Source organism: Trachemys scripta, chromosome 7 (genome assembly GCF_013100865.1).
Source record: "Trachemys scripta elegans isolate TJP31775 chromosome 7, CAS_Tse_1.0, whole genome shotgun sequence".
Lineage (NCBI taxonomy): Eukaryota > Metazoa > Chordata > Testudines > Emydidae > Trachemys > Trachemys scripta.
This window is the reverse complement of record NC_048304.1, coordinates 32,482,560-32,506,784: the sequence shown is the minus strand read 5'-3', so window position 1 is coordinate 32,506,784 and position 24,225 is coordinate 32,482,560. Positions and strand designations below refer to the sequence as shown.

The 24,225-nt window shown below is 56.6% G+C and overlaps 1 protein-coding gene across 1 annotated transcript in view; it reads left to right on the top strand.

Moving 5' to 3' along the window:
* The window catches only part of NRXN2 (neurexin 2), a gene marked incomplete in the record, with an annotated part of 299,307 nt that overhangs the window by 224,886 nt on the left and 50,196 nt on the right, over positions 1–24,225 (top strand). The window contains 1 exon segment of the mRNA XM_034774999.1: positions 1,846–2,027. Coding sequence (XP_034630890.1) covers positions 1,846–2,027 — 182 coding nt within the window.

Here is a 24,225-nt window from a genome sequence, read left to right as displayed (position 1 = left end):
CATTGGTGCCTTTGTGGGTGTGGATGTTTGCGTTAGCCTGTGATTGTGTGTTTGCATCTGTATGCGTGCAGGTGTGTTTGTGTGTTTGCATTTGTCTGGTTGTGTGTGTGTGTGTGTGTGCGTGTGCGGGGAAATCAGGTGTGAACACACACGTGCCTGTGTGTGTAGGCATCCCAGATCTGAATGCTCACACGTGTGCGTGTGAGCCCACCTGCATGTCTGCATTTATGTCCGCACTGGTGAGTGTTTCTTTGAGTGAGTGTGGTGATGTTTGTGCCTTTGCATTTGGCCAGGATCCCTGTGCATTTGTGCTGGGTGTGCAGTTGCGGTTGGCTGTGTCTATGCTTGTGTTTGCAATTGCCATGTGCATGTGAGAGTTCATTCCCCATGTTTGTGAGGGGCAGATAGAGAATTGAGAGAATGGGGGACCCAGTTGGAACCCCCCCCCCATTATTCCTCTTTGCATTTCCCCCACCCCCTGTCTATAAGAACAGTCATACTGGGTCAGTCCAATGGTCCATCTAGCCAAGTATTCTGTCTTCTGACTGGCCAATGCCAGGTGCCCAAGATAGGATGGACAGAACAGGAAATCATCAAGTGATCCATATCCTGTCACTCATTCCCAGCTTCTGGCAAACCCCAGAGCCCAGATCAAACTCCACCTAGGGTAACATCATCCCTCCTCAATACTTCCCACTGGATTCTGGATTCTCCTGCACTTCCTGTCCCAAACTCATGCAGCATTGCTGTGTGCTGTTAAACAGACACTGCCCTAACCTAGGAGCTGTTCTCAGCTCAGGGCGAGGGATCCCTCTCTTAGCAGCCCCAGGGCCCCCCTCAAGGCAGCGAGCACAGGGCCATCCATGTGTACAGGATGAGTATCGCATGGCGCTCTGGGCCTCTTTGCAGCCTCTGGACTCCTGGCCCTCTAGCACGGCAGGGCGTGGCTGGGGCTCCCAGCTGCTCTGTGGTAGGTGCTACTAATTGCACCTGAGTTGGGGTTTGTTTTTTGCAAACCACTTGGAGGAAATTTCAGCCCGGCCCATCTTCCGAGTTGGGCCAGGAACAGACACACGCATGCCAGCTGCCTTCCACTATCATGAGTGCTTGTGGTGTTTGTTAATTGCTAAGTGGCACCAGTTAAATCCCCCCCCCCCAAAACCAACTGTGGTTAATAGTGTGTGAGCAGTGGCTGAGGGGTGCTGGAGCTGTTTGCACTGGCTATGGGGTGCGGAGGGGTGTTGGGTGGCATCCAAGCTGGCTGGCTGGCTGGTGTTCTGGGGTGTCTGTGCTGGTGTTGTGCCAGCTGTCCATGGGGGCGGGCTCAGGCTGTGGGCTCCCATCACGCTCAGGGGAGGCAGAGGGAAATGGGAGGCCTGTTTGACCCCTGAGCTCCCTGCTGAGGGAGGATTTATATTGAGGGTACCTTGGGACTGGACTGAGACAAGTCTCGCTTACTAATGGGCCACTTGCTGTGGCTGGGCTGAGGTAGAGGGCTGGGGGGCTCTTTGGCCTGATCACTCCTTGAGTGAAGGAGACATGGCTGCTGCTCTGGAAGAGAGGTGGGCTGGAGGCTGTTGGGTGGGACTGAGCAGCAGTGGCAGAGCTGTCGGGGGGAGCCCAGGACTGGAATTGCAGGTGGGGGAGCAAGATTGAAGTGCATTAGCCATATCTTCAGCTGTTCCTGGGGTCTATCCCCAGCTCTGGGAGCGGAGCGGAGCGTGGTGGGTTAGAGTGGGAGAGGGTTGGGAGTCAGGACTCCTGGGTTTTACTGAGTAGCCTTGTCTGAGTTGTTTTCTAGGATCCCCTCTCATTAACCTTGTCTCTCTCTCTCTTCCCTCCCAGCTGGCACCACGTACATCTTTGGGAAGGGCGGGGCGCTTATCACCTACACCTGGCCGCCCAACGACCGGCCCAGCACACGAGCCGACCGGCTGGCCGTGGGCTTCAGCACGCACCAGAAGAATGCCATCCTGGTGCGGGTGGACAGCGCCTCCGGGCTGGGGGACTATCTGCAGCTGCATATAGTAAGGAGAACCTGCACTTGGGGGGCTGCCGGCGGGGATGCAGGGGGCCAGCGGTGGCAGGGAGAGCACTGCTCAGGTCTGCACCCTGTAACTGGAACCAATCCCCCCAAAAACCTGATCCTAGTGCTTTCCCCAGAGGCTTGGACCGGCCCTGCTGCCCCCCAGCAGCTTAGACTGAGCCCCTTCTTTAATCCCCCAGAACGGCAATCTGACCCCCCACTCGGAGCCAGCTGGATCCTCAATCGTTTGCCACCCAAATGTTCAGACTCAACCCAACCCCCAAACCTCTGTTCCCAGAGGCTCGGATCCAGCGCAGGCCCTGATAGCAAGTTTGGGGGGGGGGGGCAGTTTGTGCCGTCTCTAGTGTCTCTGGAGGAGAATGTTGGAGTTGGGGGGTCTGGCAGGGTGAGGGATTCAGCTGTGTTTCTTCCCCCCCCCCCCCCCAAGCGTAACACTGGCTCAGAATATGGCTGCATCCCTTGCTGCACACTACCCTGGGGCACAGCTGCCCTGGGTGCACGTTGTGCCCAAAGCATCAGGCACCTGCTTGGCTCTGCTAGTGGCTGGCTGGGGCCTCGTCTGCATCAGGCTGGGGCAGTCGCCCCCCATCCCCCACTCATGGCAAGTGCTGTGAGCGGTGCCAGGGCATCCCTGCACACATGCCAGGGCTGGGCTCAAAGTGCCCCTTTCTGACTTCCTCACACATGCCAATGCCCTGATGATCGCTGCCAGTGGTGGGGCCCGAGGCGGCTGGTGCTTAGGGTGACCAGATGTCTCAATAAAATCGGGACTGTCCCGATATTTAGTTGTTTGTCCCGATCAATGTATGGTCGGGACGCCATTTGTTGCCATTTGACGCACTCCGGCTTTTTTTTTTTTTTTTTTGCTTCGGTGGCACCCCCCCTCAATGTGTCCTGATATTTTAGTCTTGTCATCTGGTCACCCTACTGGTGCTCGTGCAACGACATGCCATCTGTGCCATCCTTCACCCTGGCATCGGGGCGCCTCCCACACATCAGGGTGGCAAAGCAAAGTCTCTGCTGGAGGCAGGGGTTGCTGGGAGTTCCATGCTACTTCTTTGTGGACAGCTCTTCCCCAGGGCAGCCCTTGGGGCTGGACCCCTCCCTCGGCACTGTCCCTGGATCCCCCATGCCTCCAGCCAAGGCTGTGTCACTCATGGAAGAGTGTGGTCTAGAGGGGAGCATGGGGCAGGAGATGGGCCCATGAGTGTGATCTGGAGAATGGGGGGTAAGGGCGATACTGGGCTGGATGGGCCCAGGGGTCTGATCTGGGAGGGGGGGCAGGGACTGGGGGGTACCAGGCTGGATGGGCCCACGGGTCTGATCTAGGGGGGGAGGGAGGGGACTGGGGGGTACCAGGCTGGATGAGCCCACGGGTCTGATCTGGGGGGGGGGACAGGGACTGGGGGGTACCAGGCTGGATGGGCCTACGGGTCTGATCTGGGGGAGCAGGAGGGGCAGGGGATACTGGACTGGATGGGCCCAGGGGTTTGATGGAATACATAGCGCCCTCTGTTGACTCAATCTGTGCACTGCACCATCACCAGCTGAGTTTGTTTCAGGACAGATGTTGAGAGCAGCAGCACACACGCCCCATTCTGTACCACTGCCCACCTCATGTGCTCTGCAACCAAACACGTGCACACTCTCCCGCACTGCGCACATGCCCCTGCACACACACACCCCACTCTGGAGTAAGCAGGACCTCCCCTCATAGCCAGTGTTTCTGCCCCGCTCTCTGCAGCACCCCTTGCAGGGAGAGGCCAGACTTGCTGCCAGTTGTTTATCCTGCCCGGGGGCAGCTGTCTCCCATTACCAATGGTGTGTGTCATGTAGGCTGCAGGCAGCTCATCGGTCGCTTTCATCCTTGTTAATATTTATGTGTTAACAGCTGTGGGTGGAAGAAGGCGCTTGGTACTTATTAAAATCTGGGGCGGGGGGGGGGGGAGATGCTTCTCTACCAACATCTGTGTGTGTCTAAAGGGACTGCTATGGGGATAGATTGCACATGTTAAGGATAGGGGCATGGGCCTTTCCCCTCTAGGGGGCAGCGGTTTCGATTAGCCCCAAGGCAGAGGACCGGCTGGTTCAGGGGGCATGGGGTTGTCTGTGCCAAAGGCTGCACATTGCTAGGTGTGTTACAGTGGCAGCAACAGGCCCTGACTGAGGGAGCAGCCCCATTGTGCTGGGCTCTGCACAGATGCATAGTGAGAGACCGTCCGTGCCCCAGAACCCCTGGGTTCTACCCCCAGCTCTGGGAGGGAAGTGGGGTCTAGTGGTTACAGGGGGCACAGAACTCCTGTTCCCTGCTCTGCTGACTGCAGCTGTCTGGTGGGGGAAGGAGTGGGGAGCTGGGCATCAGTGTTGGCACTGTATCAAGGGCACCCTTGTCTCTGTGATTGCCCCGTGGCATGCGCTGGGCCCAGGCACCTCAGCTAATGCTGTGTGGCAGTGGGGAGCAGCCATGCTGGCTGGGGGAGTGCCCCGCGTGTCAGGAACGACTGCTCGGCCCCTGCGGGGGCTCCAGCACGCTCTCCTCCCGTCGGCTTCCTCGTCACAACCCCGCCAGGCTAACACGGGCCGACAGCCTAACCTGGTGGCACGGAGATGCCTGTCTCATCTTACACGGCTCGCACAGAGCTCCCTGCATCCAGGCACATGGCACTGCTGATGGAAGGAGGGAGCCAGGACACTTGGGTTCTAGCCCCAGCTCTGGGAGGGGTTGGGTGTTTAGAGCAGGGAGACTCCAGGCCCTGGGGTTGGATCAGGACCAGCGCCCCTAGAGGTGAAAGACCCATTGAGGCGCTGCTGCCCCATGCTTCACTCATGACTTTGGCACTGTCTCCCCCAGGGGCCGTGCACGCGCTTGCTCCCCCACCCCGGCCTGGACATCTGCCACGTGGCTGGGAACGTGAGCTGGGCAGGTGCAGCTGGATCAACCCTCAGGGCAGCATCAAGTCAGGCTGGGGGGAGGGGCACCGCCCAACTGCCTGGCATCCAGCCCCCCCAGGCTGGCGTGGGAGCATGTTAGTATCTCCTCTTCGGCCCCCTGTGACTCACAACGGGTTAGCCCCGGCCCCATCTCCTGTACCCCAGTCTCACCGCCACTGTGCGCTGAGCAGGAGCCCCTCCCCACTCCTCTCCCAGCCCAGCTGGCTGCTCCGTTAGCTGCACTGGCCTGCGGGAGGATGGAAGGACAGAGATGGGCCCTTCCCTTCCACGCGACGCAGGCTCTACTCTGGCTTCAAGGTGTCTGGCTGGCTAGCTTGGGGTGGTGGAGAATGGACATGGGACTATTCCCCACTAGAGGATATCTGTTCCCATCCCTGGCGCATGGGAGTCATGGCCTCCAGGCCCTGGGTGCCCCAGCCAGGTTGTTCACCCTGCTCTCTGCTGCACTCTAGTGGGGGGTGCACCTGGTTACCAGCCTGGCCCGATCCTACTTAGCCACAAGATGAGTTGGCATCTCAGCCCAGCTGGCTCCTGAACTCAGAGCTGGCGAGGGGCAGAGCGTTCTGAGCGGGTGTTGCACGTGCCAGTTGTCTGCAGGCCCCGGGCTCTGTGTAGGAGGATGTGAAGGCAAGTCAGTGATCGGGCTGATGGGGAGGTCATTTGCACAGCTGCCCCCCTCATGCACCCTTATGCCTGAGTGGGCTTCCAGCATCTCCGGATGGGGGGCTGCATGGGGGCACCTACACCTACCCTCCTAGATACACCAGCCCAAATACAGTTGTGCTTTGTATGTATCAGCTGTGTCCCCAGCTGTGCGAGCAGCCCTGAGCACAAGGATGCGTGCACACCAGTGTGGCGAGGCGAGGCGTCTGGATGTCTCCATGCACACCTGTGCACCAGGGTTGTGTGTGGCCCTTGGCACACCTGGACACAAGGCATATACAAGCCTGTGCACTAGCAAGCATTCCCACTAGTGCACTTCCACACTCAGATGTGTGCCCATGCACCCCCACACCCGGGCTGCTGGGCCCAGTCCTTCCCAGCACCCCGCAACGGAGCCAGAATCCTTAATGAAGAGAAAAGTCTCGCAAAAAGCCTGGAGTCACTTTTTAATTAATCAGAAAATCTCCCGATGAACCAGTTTCACGTTTTCGACTGCGGCAGGGGAATCTGGGGGCTTTGATAGGAGAGTCCTGCTGTGTCGTTCGCTCTGGGAATGGGGGAGATGCAAGGGGCTGCAGGAATGATGGATGGATAGGAGTAGATAGAGGGCTGGAGGGGAATGGATAGAATGGGGTGAGGGTATGGGGGAGAGATGGGTGGATCGATGGAGGAGGGGTGAAGGAGTTTGGGAGGGAGGGATGGTGGAGGGGGGATTGATGGAGGAGGGGTGGGGGATGTGGAAGGAGATGGGTGAAATGAGCACTAGATCCTCCTAATAATGCTGCAGAAAGGCCAATAGGCCCTGATCCTGAACCCATCTCCACTGCCCCCTCCCCACCTCAGTACTGAGGGCTGGGTTCATGGAACTCTTCTTCCCCCCCCCCCCCCGTGGCATTGCACCAGCCTCACCACCTTGGCGCAAGGGTTCTGGCTTCTCTCCAGCCCCCATAGCCTGATGCTGGGTTGGGTCGGGAGGCGGGAGCACCTTGCCTTGCCCAGACAGTTGGGGTCACTTGCTGCTAACTATGGGGGGAGCTGTCCTTGCAGAGCTCAGCCAGTGTCATCTTGTTGCATTGAGACTGGAGACCAGCTGTGGGGCTGGTCTAGGGCCTGGAGGTTCACGGTAGCTGGTGTGCACATGTGCGTAATACAGTAGGTTTGGTGTGCACTTCTGGATGTGGGGCTGCATGTGTACAATACACAAGGGGAGTGTAGTTGCTGTGTGTATAGCAATCGGATAGATTGTATAAACATTTGCGTGTACTGGTCTGTGTGTGTAAACTGTGCATATAGCTGCGGGGGGCTGTCTCTGAATGTGTGTGTAAATGCCCTGTGGATTTCATTCACACAAACTTTCTCAGTTTTGTTGTTTGCAGGGGGTGCAGGACTCGGAGCAGCCCCCACCCCCTGCAGGCTGACCACCCTGTGTGTGCCAGAATGGTCAGGTGGCGTTTCCCCAGCATGCAGCCCCCCTCTCCACCCCCGGAGGTGGCAGAAGGAGATTCGACCTCTAAGGCCCATTTAGCTGCTGACTGAGGCTGTCGACCAAGCAGATGTTTGTCTTGGGATTCTGTGTGGTGAGGGCTTGAGTCCTGCTAGGAGCTGGTCTGAGACCTGGCAAATGCATCTCACAAAGGGGCCCCAATCAACAATGAAACTCATTCCCATACTACCTCTGGGAGCTCGTACTGAGTCGGTGTCTCTTAGAGGGGAAAGGCCCCTGGTCCCAGTCCCTCCACCCTGGGGCTGGATCAGAGCTTGTGCCCCCTAGAGGGGAACAAACCCATTGCCTTCTCCCCCTGCCAGTGGCTGCATCTCTGCTGCTGAAGCCCCTGGCAGGTGAGGGGGTCCCTGCAGCTGGGCGAGGTCAGGAGCTGGCCCCAGCGCTCCCTGATTAGAGCTGTCGCTGCATTACGCCGAGCGCGCCGGTACAGCTAGAGCCCTGATTGCTCCCACTCGTCAGCCTTCCATGCTTAATTATACCCCTTAGGCTTCCGTTTGGCGGCAGCCCTCCGCCTCCGCTGCCGGAGTGATGCCAGCAACGACTCTCCCACCAGGGCGGGGCCCAGCCCCTCGCCGTTAGGGCCATGCTCCTCAGTCTCTGCACATGGAGCCTCGCTGACCGAAATTTGGGCCCTGTTATGGCATCTGCTTTATTAGTAGCATTACGGTTGTGCCTGGATGCCACATTATGTCGTGAGCTTTATTAATAGCACTACAGTAGCACCTAGAGGTTCCATTATGGCATGTGCTTTGTTAGTAGCATTACGGTAGCATTTAGAGGGCGGGTCCCAGCTGAGATCGGGGAGCCACCCTATTAGAGTGTGTGTGGTAGCAACAGGAGACCCCATCTGATAATGGGCACACAATATTGGGACCGCAGTATTAGCAGGAAATCTTGGTGCTACCATAATGCTATCTGAGACTGGGGCCCCATTATGTGTGAGGAGGAGGGGGAAAGTCGGGCGGAGGGGAATGTGCAGAGCTGTGCAGGGGCAGGGGGTGAGCATGCAGGACCGGGGGTGGGACACATGAGGTGGCAGTTGAGTGTGCAGGGCTGTGTGTTGAGGGGCATGGTGGTGGGAATCCGAGGGGAGGGGAGCATGCAGGGCTGTGCTTGGGGAGTGGGTGGTGATGGGAGCGGGTAAGGGAGGGGTGCCTGTAGAACTGTGCAGGGGTGGGGAGGGCTTTGCGTGGGGATGCAATAGAGCCGGGGAGGGGTGCCTGTAGGGCTGTGCATGGAGAGGCGATAGGAGCCGGAGGGGCACGTGTAGGGCTGTGCATGGGGAAGCGATAGGAGCCAGGGGGGCGCCTGTAGGACTGTGCAAGGAGGGGCAGCACAGCTGTGCATGGTGGTGAGCTGTGCTGTGTTGTACTGTGTCCCCCCCCCTTCCTCCAGGCACCCCCTAGAATGCTGTATCTCTCACAGCTCCAGTTACCACATCAGCTTCATCTCTGGGCTGGGAGACCCTGGGGAGGGGAGCACAGGTGGAGGGAGGATGGGCACTCTGGGTGGGATCTATGCCAGGCAGCACCTTGCAGACAATTTCACTCTAGCAAATAGGACTCAGGGCCTGGCTTGGGCTTGGGCCTGTTAATATCTCCCAGCCCTCCTTCCCCCCACTCCAGCACCAGGGGCCAGCTCTGGAGAACCCCAGGGCCACTAACTTTACCAGGTGGGGGCTTAAGTGAAAATATTTCCCCTCTCAGAGGAAGCCAGCTGGGCAGCTCATCCCCACACTGGGCATGGAACTCTCTGGCTGGAGAGAACCCAGAGGGCTGCAGGGAGCAAGGCTTGGGGCAAGGGGGCCCTCAGAGTCAGTGCTGACCCTGGCATGGCACCCACTTCATGCCTTGCATCTCAGCGTTAGGTGAGGGTTCCTTGTACAAACAGCCCCTGTGCCCTACCCCAGAGGCGGCTGCATCTCAGCACCAAAGAGCTCCCGGCACTTGGGGTGGATGATAACTCCATCACTTTCCTAATGAAGCACAACATTTAGCACAAGCTCTTGCATTCCCATAACTCTGTTAACCCCATCAGCTCCCCCAGCCCATCAGCCTGGCTCCCAGCAGGCTCCGCACCCCCCTCCACTCTGCCCCTTTGTGCTGCAGGAGATGATGGACATTGTGACCCTGGGAAGCTTAGCAGTAAATTGCAGGAGTGGAAGGGTGTTGACATTGTCGGTGGTGCAGGTGGGCACTTCATCACCTGCTGAAGGAACCAATTTTCAAGGACTACCTGCCTCATTCCTTTCCCTGCCCCACCTCCAGGGATGGGATGTTACTGGCTCATCCCCTGTCCCCGGGCTGGGCTCAGGACCCCTTGCATGCAGCTGTGACCACGGGGGTATACATTGAATAGAATGGCTCTGGTTAGAAGCAGTGGGGTCTAGCGGATAAGTTGCAGGGCTGGGGCTCAGGATACCTGGGTTCTATTCTTAGCACTGGAATGGGAGCAAGGTCTCGTCGTGGTTGGAGGAGGGGACCTGGGAGTCAGGACTCCAGGGTTCTTGGGAAGCCACCAGGATGGTGGGGGAAGAAAGCCATGAACCAGTGTGGAAAGACACGAATACCACGACAAAAGGGAGCTGGATTGAAGCATCAAAACTGCTCATTCCTGGAACAAAGGCAGAGAGTGAAGATTTCAAACCCCAGCTCTGCTTTCCCCCTACCTGTTCCCTGCAACAATAGAGAGACTGTCAGCTAGTTGTAAGTTATTAATTTCTAATGCCACAATTACTTCATTATATGGCAGGGCGATGAATAGCTGGGGGTTTTGCACAGGCAAATAATTATTTGAGTCAAAATTAATTTACTAAGTGGAGCAATTCTTCACGGGAAATGTCAGGGGGTTTTGTCTCTTCTTTTTTTTTTTTTTACTCCCAATCCTACATAATAAAGTCATCATGGGAAACACTGCTACCATGTGTCATAAGTCCCATATGGGATTTTAAATGGTGAGGGGTTTTGCTCCCCTGCCTCAGAGCCACAGCAGGAGAGAATGGGGTGTGCAGGGGTGGAGCCAGAGAGGGAACACATAGTGAGGTGGAAATGGAGGTAGGGGTAGCTGGGGATAGGACCCTGCAGTCCTGGCTCCAATTAGCCCCCCCTGCTGTAACCACTTAGTCCCCCATGCCCCCTTAGAGCTGGGGATAGAACCCAGGTGTCCTGTCTCCCTTGTGTACTCAGGCCATTAGTGCCCATGTGCCAGGCTCTGAGTGGGCCAGTACTCCCTATGCCACCATTCCCCTTCCCCCCAACCAGTAGCCCAGCCCAGATGGTTACTTGGGCTCCAGACCCCATGGGTGACTCATCATGGCGGGGACAGGACACTGATTCAGGAGACCCCTTCGTGCGTGGAATGAGGCAGGGCATAGCAGTGTTTTTTAGTGGGGCATGTTCATACAGGTGGGGGAGAAGGGGGCTAGGTGGCAGGGATGGGGAAGAGGGGGAAGATAGTGCAGAGGGGGAGGGACAGGAGGGGTATATTACATATTAAAGCTGGAAGGAGCCTCAGGATCGGGGAGTAAGGTCCCCTCAACCCCATCCAGTTCGTGGGGCAGAATCCCAATCCCTGCCTCTGAATACAACCCCAGGGACTCCAAGAAGGGCAATGGGCTTAGGGGGCTAAATGGGAGGAGCAGGGAGTCAAGACTCCTGGGTTCTATCCCCAGCTTTCCTACTGTCGCCTTGTGGGGAGGGACTGGTCCCTTCCCTCCCCATGCCTTGGTTTCCCCCCTGCATGAAATGGGGACTGCCCCTCCCCTGGAGGCTGAATTCCCACCTGCAGAGTGCTGGGAGATCCATGGGGAGGCGGGTGTTGTGTGATAGTGGGTGTCAGGAGGGGCAAGTGGCTGGAGGGGGCAGATGCCATGAGGGGGAGGATGTTACAATGGAGGGATGCAGGGGGCACTGCAGGGGGCACCCCAAATCTCTGGATCTTTTGGAGGAATCCATGGCCGGCTCCCTGAGTGTGTCTTCCTACCCCGGCAGGGCCAAACTGGCACAATCCTGCTGTGCCCCCTAATCCTTTTAGCACCATGGACAATCTGTGATGCCCCCCATAATTTTCTCAGCCTCTCTGTCCCTGGGGACAGATTTCCCCCCATCTGCAACAGAGGAATGAGGAAGGCAGCCAAGCAGTGGACAAAAACTGAGTGGGCCCCATGGCAGGTCAGTGGGGCGCTCTGGAATTAGCTGGGATGTGGCTAGTGGCCCCTGCCCCTTAATCCAAACTGCTGGCACCTTCACTCTATGTAATGAGAGCTGGGGAGGGGGCGGTGCCGGGCTGGATGGGCCCATCACGACAGAGACCCGAACACGGTTTGGGGCTGTGCAATGCCTGGCACAATGGGGACCCAGATCACAGCTGGCACTACCCTAATACAGCTAATACTCCTTACTGCTAATCCAGCCCCCCAATCCTGCCCCCTGCTCTGGGCCCAGAATCAAGCCCTGCTTCAAAGCCCAGCTTCCACCACATGGAACTGACCAGTTAAACCAGGCTCATCTCCCAAGGGCTTCTCTTTGCCTCATATCCCATCGGCATGGGGGCCCTCATCTTTGGGCCTGAGCACTCTGGGGAGGAGCGACAGCCTGATCTCCCCCCCCCACACCCACGCAACCGGATGAAAAGGCTCAGCATGATGGGCCTGAATTATGCAATGATTGCCGCTTCCTTTGGGTCTGGCTACAGCGGGGGTGGGAATCCAGACACCTGCATCCCAGCTGGGGGTGGGAATAGGCCGTGGGGACCTGGTCTCTGATGGGATTGGGTGGAGGTTGAGCATGTGGAAGAGACAGGCGGTTGGGAGGGGGAAGAGAGGTGGGAGGTAGATGAATGTGGAGTCTCTGCTCTTACCCCGTAGAGCCCATTCCCTCCCCTGCCCCAGAGCTATGGATAGGACCCAGGAGTCCTGGCTCCTAGGCCCCCTGCTCTAACCAGTTGATCCCACTCCCCTGTCACAGCTGGGGATAGAATGCAGAAGTCCAGACCCCACCCCCATCTAACCCACTAGAGCCCCCAGGATCTAGCAACAGAACCCAGGAGTCCTGGCTCCCAGCCCCTCTGTTCCAACCCACTAGACCATGCACCCAGAGCCAGCTGTAGAATGCAGGTCACCGACTCAGCTGCATTGCTGCTGCCTAACACATCTCTACCTGCACCCCCACTATATGGCACCCCAGAGGCAGCTGCATCAGCCCTGGTGAGAGATCCCTGTACAAATGGCCCCCACAACCCTCCAGAGGCGGCCGTGTCTGAGCGATCTCTGTGTCTGGTTTGCATATTGCTCAAGGAGCACTTTGGAAGCGGCGAGGGTGGAAGGTGCTAGAGAAAGCCGCGTCTTTTGCTCTGATGAAGATATGTAGAGGCAGGCAGGCCCTGAGTTTCTCTCCCTGCGTCTCTCGCTGTGCTTGTGCTGTGTGCATGTGAAAGCCCAGCGCTGCTGATTGCTGGCTCTTTTTCCATCTAGGTCACCCAACACGCAGGGAATTTAAAGGGACGCTCGCAAGACAAACCCCCTGGGTTTCAGCGGAAGAAATCACTCCCTTCTCCCCCTCCCCCTCAGGCTGCCCCAGCCAAAAGACCCTTTAAATAGTGAATTTGGCTCCCAGCTGGGCCCTGCTTGTTCCGTTTGGCTGGGAGGGTTTGAGTGGGTTTGGCTTGCAGCTCCTAGCGTTGGGGATTGTTAAGGCTGGGTAGGTTGTTCTGATTGTCTGGTCAGAGCTGTATAACCCAGCCAGGGGTTCCCCCCAGGGATCCCTGCATCCAGCCTGAGGCAGCTTGAGCTAGAGCAGACCTGTTAGACAGACGTGAGTCTTAGTTTGCCCATCCAGCCGGTATCCATCCTCTTCTGGGGTGGGGTCTGTGTGCGCCCGGTGCCTCTCTGCTCCCAGGGACGACTCGGGGTGGGGTCAGTGGATTGTTATTAAATTCCACACCCCCTAATGGGGCTGTAAGTTGTTGCTGGGGTTCCAGTATTGATGCTCACTGGTCTGGCGTCAGCTACCGCGAGAACCTCTCAGCCAGGGGGAGAGCACTGGGCTCCTGGATTCCCTCTCCAGCCTTGGGGTTAGAGCAGGGGAAGGGGGAAGAGAATTGGGATGTAGAGGTAGAACTCTTGGGTTCTAGCCCTTGCTTTGCTCCCCCTGGCATGGCTGACACTGGTGGGGGAGCTCTGTCTCCGCTCAGTGCCTGTTTCCCTGGAACGCTGCTTCTCCTCACAGCGGAGACCACGAGAGATTTCATGGCCTGAAGGTCTGTTAGGAGCATCCTGCGGACCTGGGTTGGAGTCTCTCTCCCACCCCATCCAGCCCAAGCCCAGGGCTCGAAATCAGGCCTGTCCTCCAAGGAAAGGGTGAATTGTGTGCGTGGGGCTGAGCCCGCAGTGCGTAGGGGCAGCTGTCACCCCACGGCAGCTGTGTCATCGCTCACCCGCACCCCACACTCCCTCCGTGCCACGCCTGCCGCACAAAGGAGAGGCAGAGAGGAGCTTGATGAGGCCGCTGTGAGCTGCATGTTAACCAGCTCCCTGCACCCACCTCATGCAGGACCCTCTGCGTGGAACTTGGAGCACAGCTGTGTGCACGCATGGCGGGGGGGGAGAATCTGGGGAGGGGGATCATGCGTGTGTGTATATACTTGGGGAGGGGTGTGTATACTTGGGGAGGGGTGTGTGTGTATACCTGGGGAGGGGGTTGTGGGTGGGTGTGTACCTAGGGAGGGATGTGCATGTGCGTGTGCATTAGCTCTCCCTGATGAATTGCTGCCACCTTCCTGAACCTTAGCAACCCTTTTCAAGCCAAACGTTAACAGTTTCTGGTTGAAGAAGATGTGGGGGGTGGCTTATTTCCCTCTCCCCCAGTCACTTGCTCCCCTGGGCTAAGTGAGGCCAGGCCCAGCCAGTGCTGAGATGTGAGATGGCCAAGGCAAAGACCACGACCCACAGTGCTGCAGGGAGAAGGGCAGGGGCATTCTCTCCTCACAGTCAGTGCTGGGCCCAGTGCCCCAGGGCAGCACTAGGGGCGCTTTAGAGCAGGGCAGGGGCTCTCCTCTGGCAGTCAGTGCTGAGCCCGACCCCAGTGCCACTTTCTGGCTGACCTGCTCCTATTAGTTCTGTAACCTTTGTTTGTGTGCATAGCACTTCCTCCTACTGGCCTGAGTCAGACCTGCCCAGTTGCTGATGGTTTATGGGGGTAACTATAAACAGGGCTGCTGCAATTGGGAGGCGTGAAGATTTGATAGGGCTGATCACAGTTCACACAAGTGACCCAGTTACACCAGTTGTCCTGGAGGAAGCCTAATAAACCCTTCGCACTGCAGCGGGGGCACTATTTTTATGATGCACACTGTACGGAAATAAACCCCGTGTGCCTGCCCGTCTATCTATCTCTGGTGTGACCTGCATCGCTGCAGAAGTTAAACCCTTGAGCCCACCTGCTGCTGGGCAGGCTGGGGTGTGGACGGGGGAGCTCCCATCCCGCTTTGACTGCCAGCTGTGCCCCTCACCCCGGCCTCCGGTGTCAGTTCACGTGGTACTGCTGAGCGAATTGGCGCGGCGAGAGCTAACTCGAGTGCCTAACCAAGTGGTAAATGTAATTCAGTCGTCCCTGCGACAGACGGCCCAGGGATGTGACGCTGCCAGTTACAATTACGTCCTGCTTTCAAGAGAAAGCGTGGGGATGTGAATGGGAAGAAAACCTATCCCGAGTCTTGGGAGCCCTCTTGAGTTGCGAGTGCTGATAAAAGGTGAGCCCTGTAATTGTGTGGACCATGGAGGCCTGACCCGCTCAGTATAACTGACAGTCAGGAGTGCCAGTGCGCCAGCTAGCCAGCCCTCTGCGCCAGCCGGCGTATTTTTAGATTGCTAACGGAAGAGGAGGAGGGGCTGGAAATCTCCATTCTTGCTTTATTATCATTATAAAGGTTTTATTGGCAGCCACGAGAGATTTCTGGCTTATCATCTCACCGAGCGCCTCAGCTTTTTGGAAAGGTTTGTTAAATTGGAATAATAATTAAGGGGGAGAGACCCTAACTGAGATCGGGGGTCCTGTCGTGCCGGGAGCTGCACAGACATCCCCAACTCAGCTTGGGGACCCCATTGGGCTGGGTGCTGCACAACTGCCCTCCTCCTGGCCGAGATCAGAGACCTTGTGGCAGGCACCGCACAGACCGACTGAAATCAGGCCCTGTGGGGTGCTGGGCACTGCACAGAGACCGACCCCTCCATCTCCGCCACCACCAGCACCCCGAGATCCATGGAATCTGGGATAAAGCTCTCCAGGGCTGGCTTTCTCAGCACAGATTCGGCCTGGCTAAATACACTGCTTCAGGGGGAAAAGCAAACATGGATTTTTCTCGTTTCGTTAGAAGATGGAGGAAAAAGAAATATAATAACGATGCAGCTTTTGTTAGTAAATGGGAAGGGGTTGTGGTGTAATGGGGGAAAGCCTATTCCCAGCTCTGGGAAGAAAGTGGGACTAGTAGTTAAAACGGGATGCCTGGGGGTCAGGACTCCTGGGTTCTACCCCAGTTCTGGGACAGGTGTGGGGTCTAGGGGTTAGCATGGGAAGCCTAGGGGTCAGGACTCCGGGGTTCTATCTCCAGCCAGCGCTGCCCAAAGAGAGATTTTTTTCCCCCAGACCCCCCCAGTTGAGAAGGCCCCCAAACTGAGTGGCACACAGGGTCGCAGTGCTGCTCAGGTCTGGTCTGTCACCTCTCTGCCGTGAGAGAGGGGTGGATGTGTGCCTGGGTGGGCCATTCCTGAGATGCGCTGCAACCCTGTGTGCCATAGCTCAGAATGGGGAGTAGAGCCCAGCCCCATGGGACAGGTGCTGCCAATGTGCGGTGAGTGCAGGGCGGGCTCACCCTCCAACCCCTCTTCCCTCCCTGGGCTCCCCTTAGTGGTAATTTTGTTGGAAGAGTTGTGGGGCCTGTTTCAGATTTTGCCCCAGGGCCCCAAAAACCTCTCTGCAGCCCAATCTCCAACTTGGGGAGGGGAGTGGGGTGCTGGGAGCCAGGACCCCTGGGCTCTGTCCCCAGCTGTGGGAGGGGAGTGGGCTCTAGTGGTCAGAGCAGGGGGTTGGAAGTCACGACTCCTGGGTTCTATCCTTGGTTTGCTAGGTGCCCTCAGCACAGGATTGCACATCTCCACGGTTTGTGCCTTCTTGTAAGATTCTGAGCTGGGTCCCAGGGACGGCGCCGGGTTGTGGCTGAATGTCTGAGAAGCAGCTCTTCTCCCAGGGCACCGCATGGGCAGGAGCCATCTCCGCCCATCACTTATTAATAACCTGCCGCCAGAGGGGAACCTGTTAGTGTGGGAGCCAGGACAGATCTGCCTCTGTCCTGGGCCCACCATTGCTGGGGCTGGGCACCGGCAAGCGGTAGGGGGGTGGGGCAAGGAGAGGGGACAAGATGGGGGGTTGGAGGGGTGAATGGGAGAGTGATTTCCACACCTGGTGGCGGGAGGGTAGAGGGGCTCTTGGGGTGGGGGGGGGGAGGGGCAGGACAGAGCTTTCTCCTGGGAGGGGGGGAGGGGGGGGTGGTCAGTCCCACTGTGAATCGGGGGAATGGGGTCAATATGCCATGGCCCGTCCCCATTCTGCTCCTGTCCCCTCTGCCCAGCAGCCCTGGACGCCTTTGGCGCGGGCGCAGTAATTAAAACTGCACCAACGCGCTTGGAGCCACCTGGCACCCGATCAGATTCGTTAGCTTCTAATTAACAATTACCCTTTATTGCCCTTTAACGAGGAATGGGGCACATGGACCAAGCCAGAGCAGCATCCGCAGCCTCCCCGGACTCCTGTGTCCATCTGTGCCATCACTCCCCTGCCCAGCTGAGCTCCCAAAGGATCCTGAAGGTCCTGGTACCTGGCTGGGAGCGCCTCAGCTCCAAAGGTGACATCATCTGGGGCAACGCCTGCTGAGATGGGCGGTGCCGAAGGGCTGGCACTCTGGGCCAAAGGCCTGTGGTACCCAGGACTGTCGCCCTAGCACAAGGCTGCCCCAATCCCCACCCACCCTGATGCAGGCAGCGCTCAGCCCTCCTAGACGACTCTATTACAGGTGCACCCACAGGGTGAGCAATGAGCTGTTGATGCAGCCTGACAGCTGGATGGAGCGAGATTGATCCCGCTCAGCTGCCTGGCGGGCGACCTAGCCAAAGCCAAGAGATTGATGGAGCAAAATAGCTTCCTACCAACAAACCACCCTTGATCCTGGGCCCTGTGCAGGGTGAGGGCTGTGGGTGCTGGGATTTTGATTGTACTATGATCGCTCTAATCCCCACCCAAGAGGCAGCTGCATCTCAGCAGCAGGCCAGGGATCCCTGTATAGACAGCCCCACATCCCTCCCGAGAGATGAGATTTTCATTAGGGGGATGTGTGAATTTCAGATATTAGTTTGTATTATTAGTATTTGTTTCTACATATTTTATCCCAAACTCAGATTAGTATTAATACATGTATTAGGGTAACCCCTAGAGACCATAATGGAGCTCGGGGGCTCATTGTGCCTGGTGCTGCACAGATCCCTCTCCCCACCCCCCAAGTGTGGGGCCCTCCCTCTGTGCCAGGCTGCACAGTGCGAGGAACGGGGGACAGAGAAATGACTATAGAGACCTGTTCAGTTATGATTTGGAATGAGGTGAAGAGGTGGGGGAGTTGGCAGAGCAAGCTGCTCTTGCATCCATGGGGGGAGAGGCTGCAGTTCTCAGTTGGGATGATGCGAAGAAGGGGTTCAAAAAAGGGAGTTTGAAGGGGACCCCAAACCCAACAGGATGTATGGGGGGGCAGGAGTTAATGTCTGGGGGCAGCGATGAGGGGCTGGCAAGCTGGACAGGCAGTAGGACTGGTAGCGTAAACATAGCTGGCATCTTCCCGGGCATGGGGGCCATATAATGCCCCTGACTGTTGTCATCACGTGGGCAGCGTCCCAGCAAACCCCGAATGTGAGCTGGAGGTGGCACTTCAGGGGGAAAGGGCTGCCCCAGCATCAGCGGCTGCCTGCTTTCTTCTGCACCCCTCTAGCACAGTGCCCGCTAGGGCCACACTGGGGCATTGGGGCCAGCACTGACAGCCAGGGGAAAGTGCCCCCCACTGAGCCTCCACTCCCTGCAGCACAGTGCCCCCTAGTGCTGCACTGGGGCAGTGCTGCCTGCGAGGTCCCGGGTGACCATCCCCTGCAGAGCACTGTCCTGACTCCTCCATGTCTACCTGGAATAGCCCCATGTGCCAGGCCAGGGGCAGTAAAGCAGAAAACCACTTTGCTATTGATTTGTCCACCGAGGTTAAGTGGCTGTTGGCAGCCCCAGCACACTGAGATTGGGCTGTAAAGGGCTAGTAGATGACACCACAGGTCTGCCAAACAAATGGCACGCCCACAAAAAGCTTCGCATGGCTGGCCGGGCATGTCAGGCCAGGGCACAATGGATCGTTCTCAGGGTCGTCAAATATGGGCCACCCCAGAACACCAGACTGGATGGGCCCATTGTTCTGATCAGGGGCAGCAGGGAGAGGTGGGATACCAGGCTGGATGGGCTCATGGGTCTGATCCATGGTTCTGATCCACGGTGGCAGGGAGAGATATGGGACTACAGGGCCCTTTGGTCTGATCCAGGGGCCGGGGGGGATGCAATGGGCTGGAGGAGCATTGATTGGACTGCCTGGCAGTATGGGGAGCTGAGGGAATGTTGGGAAGCATCTCTCTCCTCACAGATGTCTCTGAACAAAGCATCCGGTGTTGGCTTGGGGGCCCATCCAGGGCGTGGTGGAGCCTCCTCCAATACACTGCTCATCACGAACAGACAAGCAAGTAGCCTGTCAGTCACTCCTGACCGGCAAGGAAGCAGGGGCCCAACCATAATCTTGGGGGGAATTCAGGAGGATCCCCTTGATGGGGTTATCCCGGGAGTGTGGAGAACCCAACAGGAATTAGGCCCCAATGTGGTTCACACTGTCCTTAGCCTTTTTGTGCATTGAAAAGCACTGGAAAGAAAACCTTCCTTCCCTGTTTGTTGGGAAGCAGCCAAGTCAGGGACAGGTGGGTTCATTTGGAGGTGGCATAGATGGTGGCAGCCATTTTGTTGGCGTGGCTGTCGGCAACCATCTTGGGATCACACTCCCAGTTGAGAAGGTCTTAATATTCCCATTGCCCCCTTGCAGTAGACAGACAAGGCTAGTGGGCAGCCATGTGTTGGAGGTCAGGAAGGCAGTGTCTTTTATCTGGCTTGACGTGACTGGCATCAGCTATCTTGGGATCACGCATCTTGTCAGGACAATCCTTGTCTTAATACTCCAAGTGCCTTGTTGAAAGACAGAGAAAAAAAGGTGAGTGGCTGCTGGACGTCTGAGTTCCCTGAAGCGACAGTCATTTTGTTGGCCCGGGTGATGGCAGTCATCTTGGGGTCATATGCCTGGTTGGGAAGGCCAAAGTCTTAATATTTCTAGTATCTTTTTGAGACACAGAGACAGACAGACGAGATTAGTGGGCAGTTCACTAAGGCAGTGGCCATTTTGGTTGGTGTGAGCAGCAGCAGCCATCTTATGGTTGTATGCACAACTGGGAAGAGCCCAGTCCTCATATTTCCAGTGTCTTCCTGAGACAGACAAAGAGACAAGATTAGATGTCAAAGTTCAGTGAAGTGGTGGCCACTTTGGTATCTTGCTTGTCAGTAGCCATCTTGAGAGACATAGAGTTTGTTGGGAGGATCAAAATATTAACATTTCCAATGGCTTCTTGACAGATAGATGGCCAGGAATAGCAGACAGTCTGCTGTCTGAGCTTGACTGAGGAGGCGGACATTTTGTTATCTTGCATAGCTTGGGTGATGATACACCTCCCCCTCTTTGAAGAGCCAACTCCTTGTTGGAAAAATCATAGTGTTACGTTTCTGGTGTCTTCTTGAGAGAAGGAAAGACAGACAGCCAAGACTAGCAGGCAGCCAGACGTCACAGTTCACTGAGGCAGGGTCAGCCATTTTGTTGCCTTGCTTGGTGTGGGTGGTAGCAGCCAACTTGGAGATCATACTTCTTGTTGGGAAGATCGTAATATGAGTATTTCTGGTGTTTTCTTGACAGAAAGACAGACAGGCAGGAGTAGCCGGCAGATATCAGAGTTAATTGAAATGGCAGCCATTTTCTTGTCTTGCTTGGCATGGGTGACGGCAGCTATTTTTGGAGCACACTCCTTGGTGGGTAGATCTTAGCATTTCCAGTGCTTTCTTGAGATAGACAGAGAGACAAGATTAATGGGCAACCAGGCCTCAGAAGCTACCTGGTGGCAGCCATTTTGTTGCTTCACATGGCATTGTAGCCGTCTTGGGGATCACGCTTCTCATTGGGAAGGTGGTAATCTTAACAGACAGACAAACGGACATAACTGGTGGGCAAGCAGACATCAGGCTGGCAGCCATTTTGTTGCCTGGCATGGCACAGCGGCCATCTTGGGGATCGTAGTGTTTGTTGGGAAGATTGTAATATTAATAGATAGGACCAGACCAATTGGAAGCAGACATTGGGGAAGTGGCCATTTTGTTGCTTGGAGTGGCCTGGTGGACATTTTGGGGATCATGCTGCTCGCTGAGAAGAGCATAATGTTAACAGACAGACAAAACTAGTGGGCAAACAGAAATTAGGGGTGGTGGCCATTTTGTTGCCTTGTACAGTGGTGGCTATCTTGGTGTGGCTAGAGTGGCTCTTGCTGGTCTTGTGAGGTGCATTGGGCAGATGACTGTGGACAGCCGGCATACCAGAGCAGTTGTGCCCAGGCAGCGAGTGCTTTGCTCTGTCCCAGAGCTTTATTTGGTGTTCTTGCCACTCGGCTTTGTCAGTTTGTTCATTCCCCATGTCCCTTTGAACTTCCGATGCTGGGGAGCAGCTTAAATCTCCCCCCAAGTGACCCTCAGCTCCTGCAAGGGGCTACTGCCCCTTCCCCCAGGGTCTTTCCAAATACTGCCCCAGTTCCTCCTCCCAGCCTCATCACATGACTGGATGGGGCTGCGTCTCCCACCATCTCCTCCAGTCTTCTTCCTCCCTCAGATCTTTTCCCCTCCCATTGTTTCTTCCTCTCCTCCCCCATCTCCTCTCCCTCCAGGTCCCTCGTACTGATTCCCTACCCCATCTTCCCCTCCCCACTACTGTGCTGGCTGCCCAGCTCTGAGCAGGGAGCAGAGTTACATGCCAGCTGGGTAGTGATGCCACCAGGACTAGCATCTGTGGCTGTGCAGATATTGGGCTGTTGCAGAGCTAATCAGATCTCATGCTCCTGGTCCCTGGCTAATTGCCAAGGGAAGAGGAGAGTGGTCTGGAGGAAATTCCCCAACCCCATCCCTCACCAGCAGGGCAGTACAGTTGATACATTACTGCTTGGGCCTTGGCTCACCTGAAGTATGAGGTACATTAGCCACGATGCAGGAATCCAGGAAAGAAAACCCAGGGGTGGGGGGAGACCAGGTTGGATGGGCCCATTGTCTGGTCCAGGGTGGAAGGCGGAGGGGGGAGACCGGGCTGGATGGGCCCATTGGTCTGTTCCGGGGTGGAAGGGAGAGGGGGAGACTGGCCTGGATGGGCCCATTGGTCTGTTCCGGGGTGGAAGGGAGAGGGGGAGACTGGGCTGGATGGGCCCATTGGTTTTTTCCAAGGTGGAAGGGAGATTGGCTGAGACCGGGCTGGGTGGGCCCATTGATCTGATTCGGAACTGTGGGATAGGGGGTGACCAAGCTGGATGGGCCCATTGGTCTGTTCCAGGGTGCAAGGGAGAGGGGGAGACCGGGCTGGATTGGCCCACTGGTCTGATCCATGGTGGAAGGGAGAAGAGGAGATCAGACTGGATGGGTCCATTGGTCTGATCTGGGACAGAAGGGAGAGAGGGAGACTGGGCTGGTTGGGCCCATTGGTCTGTTCTGGGGTGGAAGGGAGAGGGGGAGACTGGCCTGGATGAGCTCACTGGTCTGTCTGTGGCCTTGGGAACAGGGGAGGGTTAATGGGATAGATGGGCCCAATCCAGAGCAGCTAGATGATACCAGATGGGAGGGTCCCCCAGTTCCTCTCCCCTGCAGTCTCCTTCCCCGAGCCCTGTGCCCCACTGCTCCGCCCCGCTCCACCCCCTCTGCTACCAGTGACCTGCTTAGCAAAGGCTGAGCTGCAGTGAGGGGCATGGGCAGTAGGGGGCTCTCCAGAGTGCTCTGCCCCAGGGAAGTGCTGCCCCCACCCCATGGCAGTCTGTGTCACAGCTAGGGGCCAATATAGGGGATGCCTTCCCAGTGACTCCAGTGCCCTATTTGCTGACGTGCCCATCTCCCCACAGGCCCCCATAGCACCCAGGAGTAGGTGGGATTCCCCTTTTCGAGGGGCATCCCCAGCATCACCACACCCAGCTTGGAGGTCCAATATGCACCCCTGTGCAGCTGAGACATAGCTTGTTCCTCTGCCTTTTGTGTTAAAGGGGCAACCCAGCCCAGCCACTAGTGTGTGGCATTGAACGAGTTCCCTGGGCAAAATCCTCCCCACTCCGCCCCACTCTGGGGCAGACCTGAGGCCGATTAGGACCCCTGGGAGCAGGCCAAGCAGGGGGCCAGACTGATCTCTGCTCCCGGGGAGGTGGGTGGTTCTCCTCCCCGCTAGGGTGCTGCGGTGCTGGTACCAGTTAGCCAGGCGCTGTGACAGGGCCATTGCTCAGAGCTTGGGGATGATGGTGCCCTGCTGGCTGGTGAGGAGGGATAGACGGGGGCTGTTTGGGCAGGATGGGGAGAGGAGGCAGGGGAACAGGTTGCGGTGCACTTGCCACCCCACAGTGAGCCATCTCTGCAGCACTGCCAGCTGCTCTCCTCCTGCAGAGCTTAGGGGTGCTCACCATGCCGGGTACCCAAGGGGCACCCCTCCTCACCATACTATTTGGGCTCCCTCACCACTCTACCCCAGTAGCTCTGGCAGGACAGCAGTGACTGCAAAGGGGCATAGAGTACATGCGTTGCCCCAGTGGTCAGTATTATGTATACCGGCCCAGTGGTCCATATACCATGCATTGCTTTAGTATTACATTATTGTGTGCATTGCTCTAGCAGCGCATACTGCATATGCTAGTCCAGTGGGTCTGTACTGTATGTACTGGCCCAGTGGTCCATATTGGGTATACTGCCCTGGCTTCACCTTATTACAAGGGTAAGCAACCTATGGCATGCGTGCTGAAGGCGACACGCGAGCTGATTTTCAGTGGCACTCACACTGCCTGGGTCCTGGTCACCGGTCCGTGGGGGTTCTGCATTTTAATTTAATTTTAAATGAAGCTTCTTAAACATTTCAAAAACCTTATTTACTTTACATACAACAATAGTTTTGTTATATATTATAGACTTATAGAAAAAGACCTTCTAAAACCGTTAAGATGTATTACTGGCACGCGAAACCTTAAATTAGAGTGAATAAATGAAGACTCGGCACACCACTTCTGAAAGGTTGCCGACCCCTGCATTATTGCATACATTGCCTCTGCAATGGCATATTGCATATACTACACCAGCAGGCCATGTTACATATACTGACCCCATGTTGCATGTGATGCCCTACATGCATTACCCCATTGATGCAATACTCCATGCATTACTGTGGTGGTCAGTATTTCAAGTAACACCCTGCCACTGCATGTTCCATGCATTGCCCGAGTGGTCCATATTGTGCATAACACTCTGTAATTGCTTATTTCATGCATTGTTCCACCTGTGCATTATTCCATGCATCTCTCTGTCTGTTCCTAGTACATTTATCTCCCTGTCACTGCATATCACATGCATTGCATTGGTGGCGCAATATTCCATGCATCATTCTGGGGGTTCACATTGCATATAACGCCCTGCTGTTGCATATTGCATGCATTGTCTTGGCAGTGCAGCATTGCAAGCCCCACCCCCACCGGTGCAGCCATGGCAATGCTTCTATTCTAATCCTGCTAGCAATCTCTATATGTGCCCAGCAGTTGTCCCGCAGGTGCACTGCCCTGTCCCGCACTGCTTGTGCAAACCGAACAGCAGGCAGGGCATTACTTCCACCCCCTCGTGCTGTAATAACC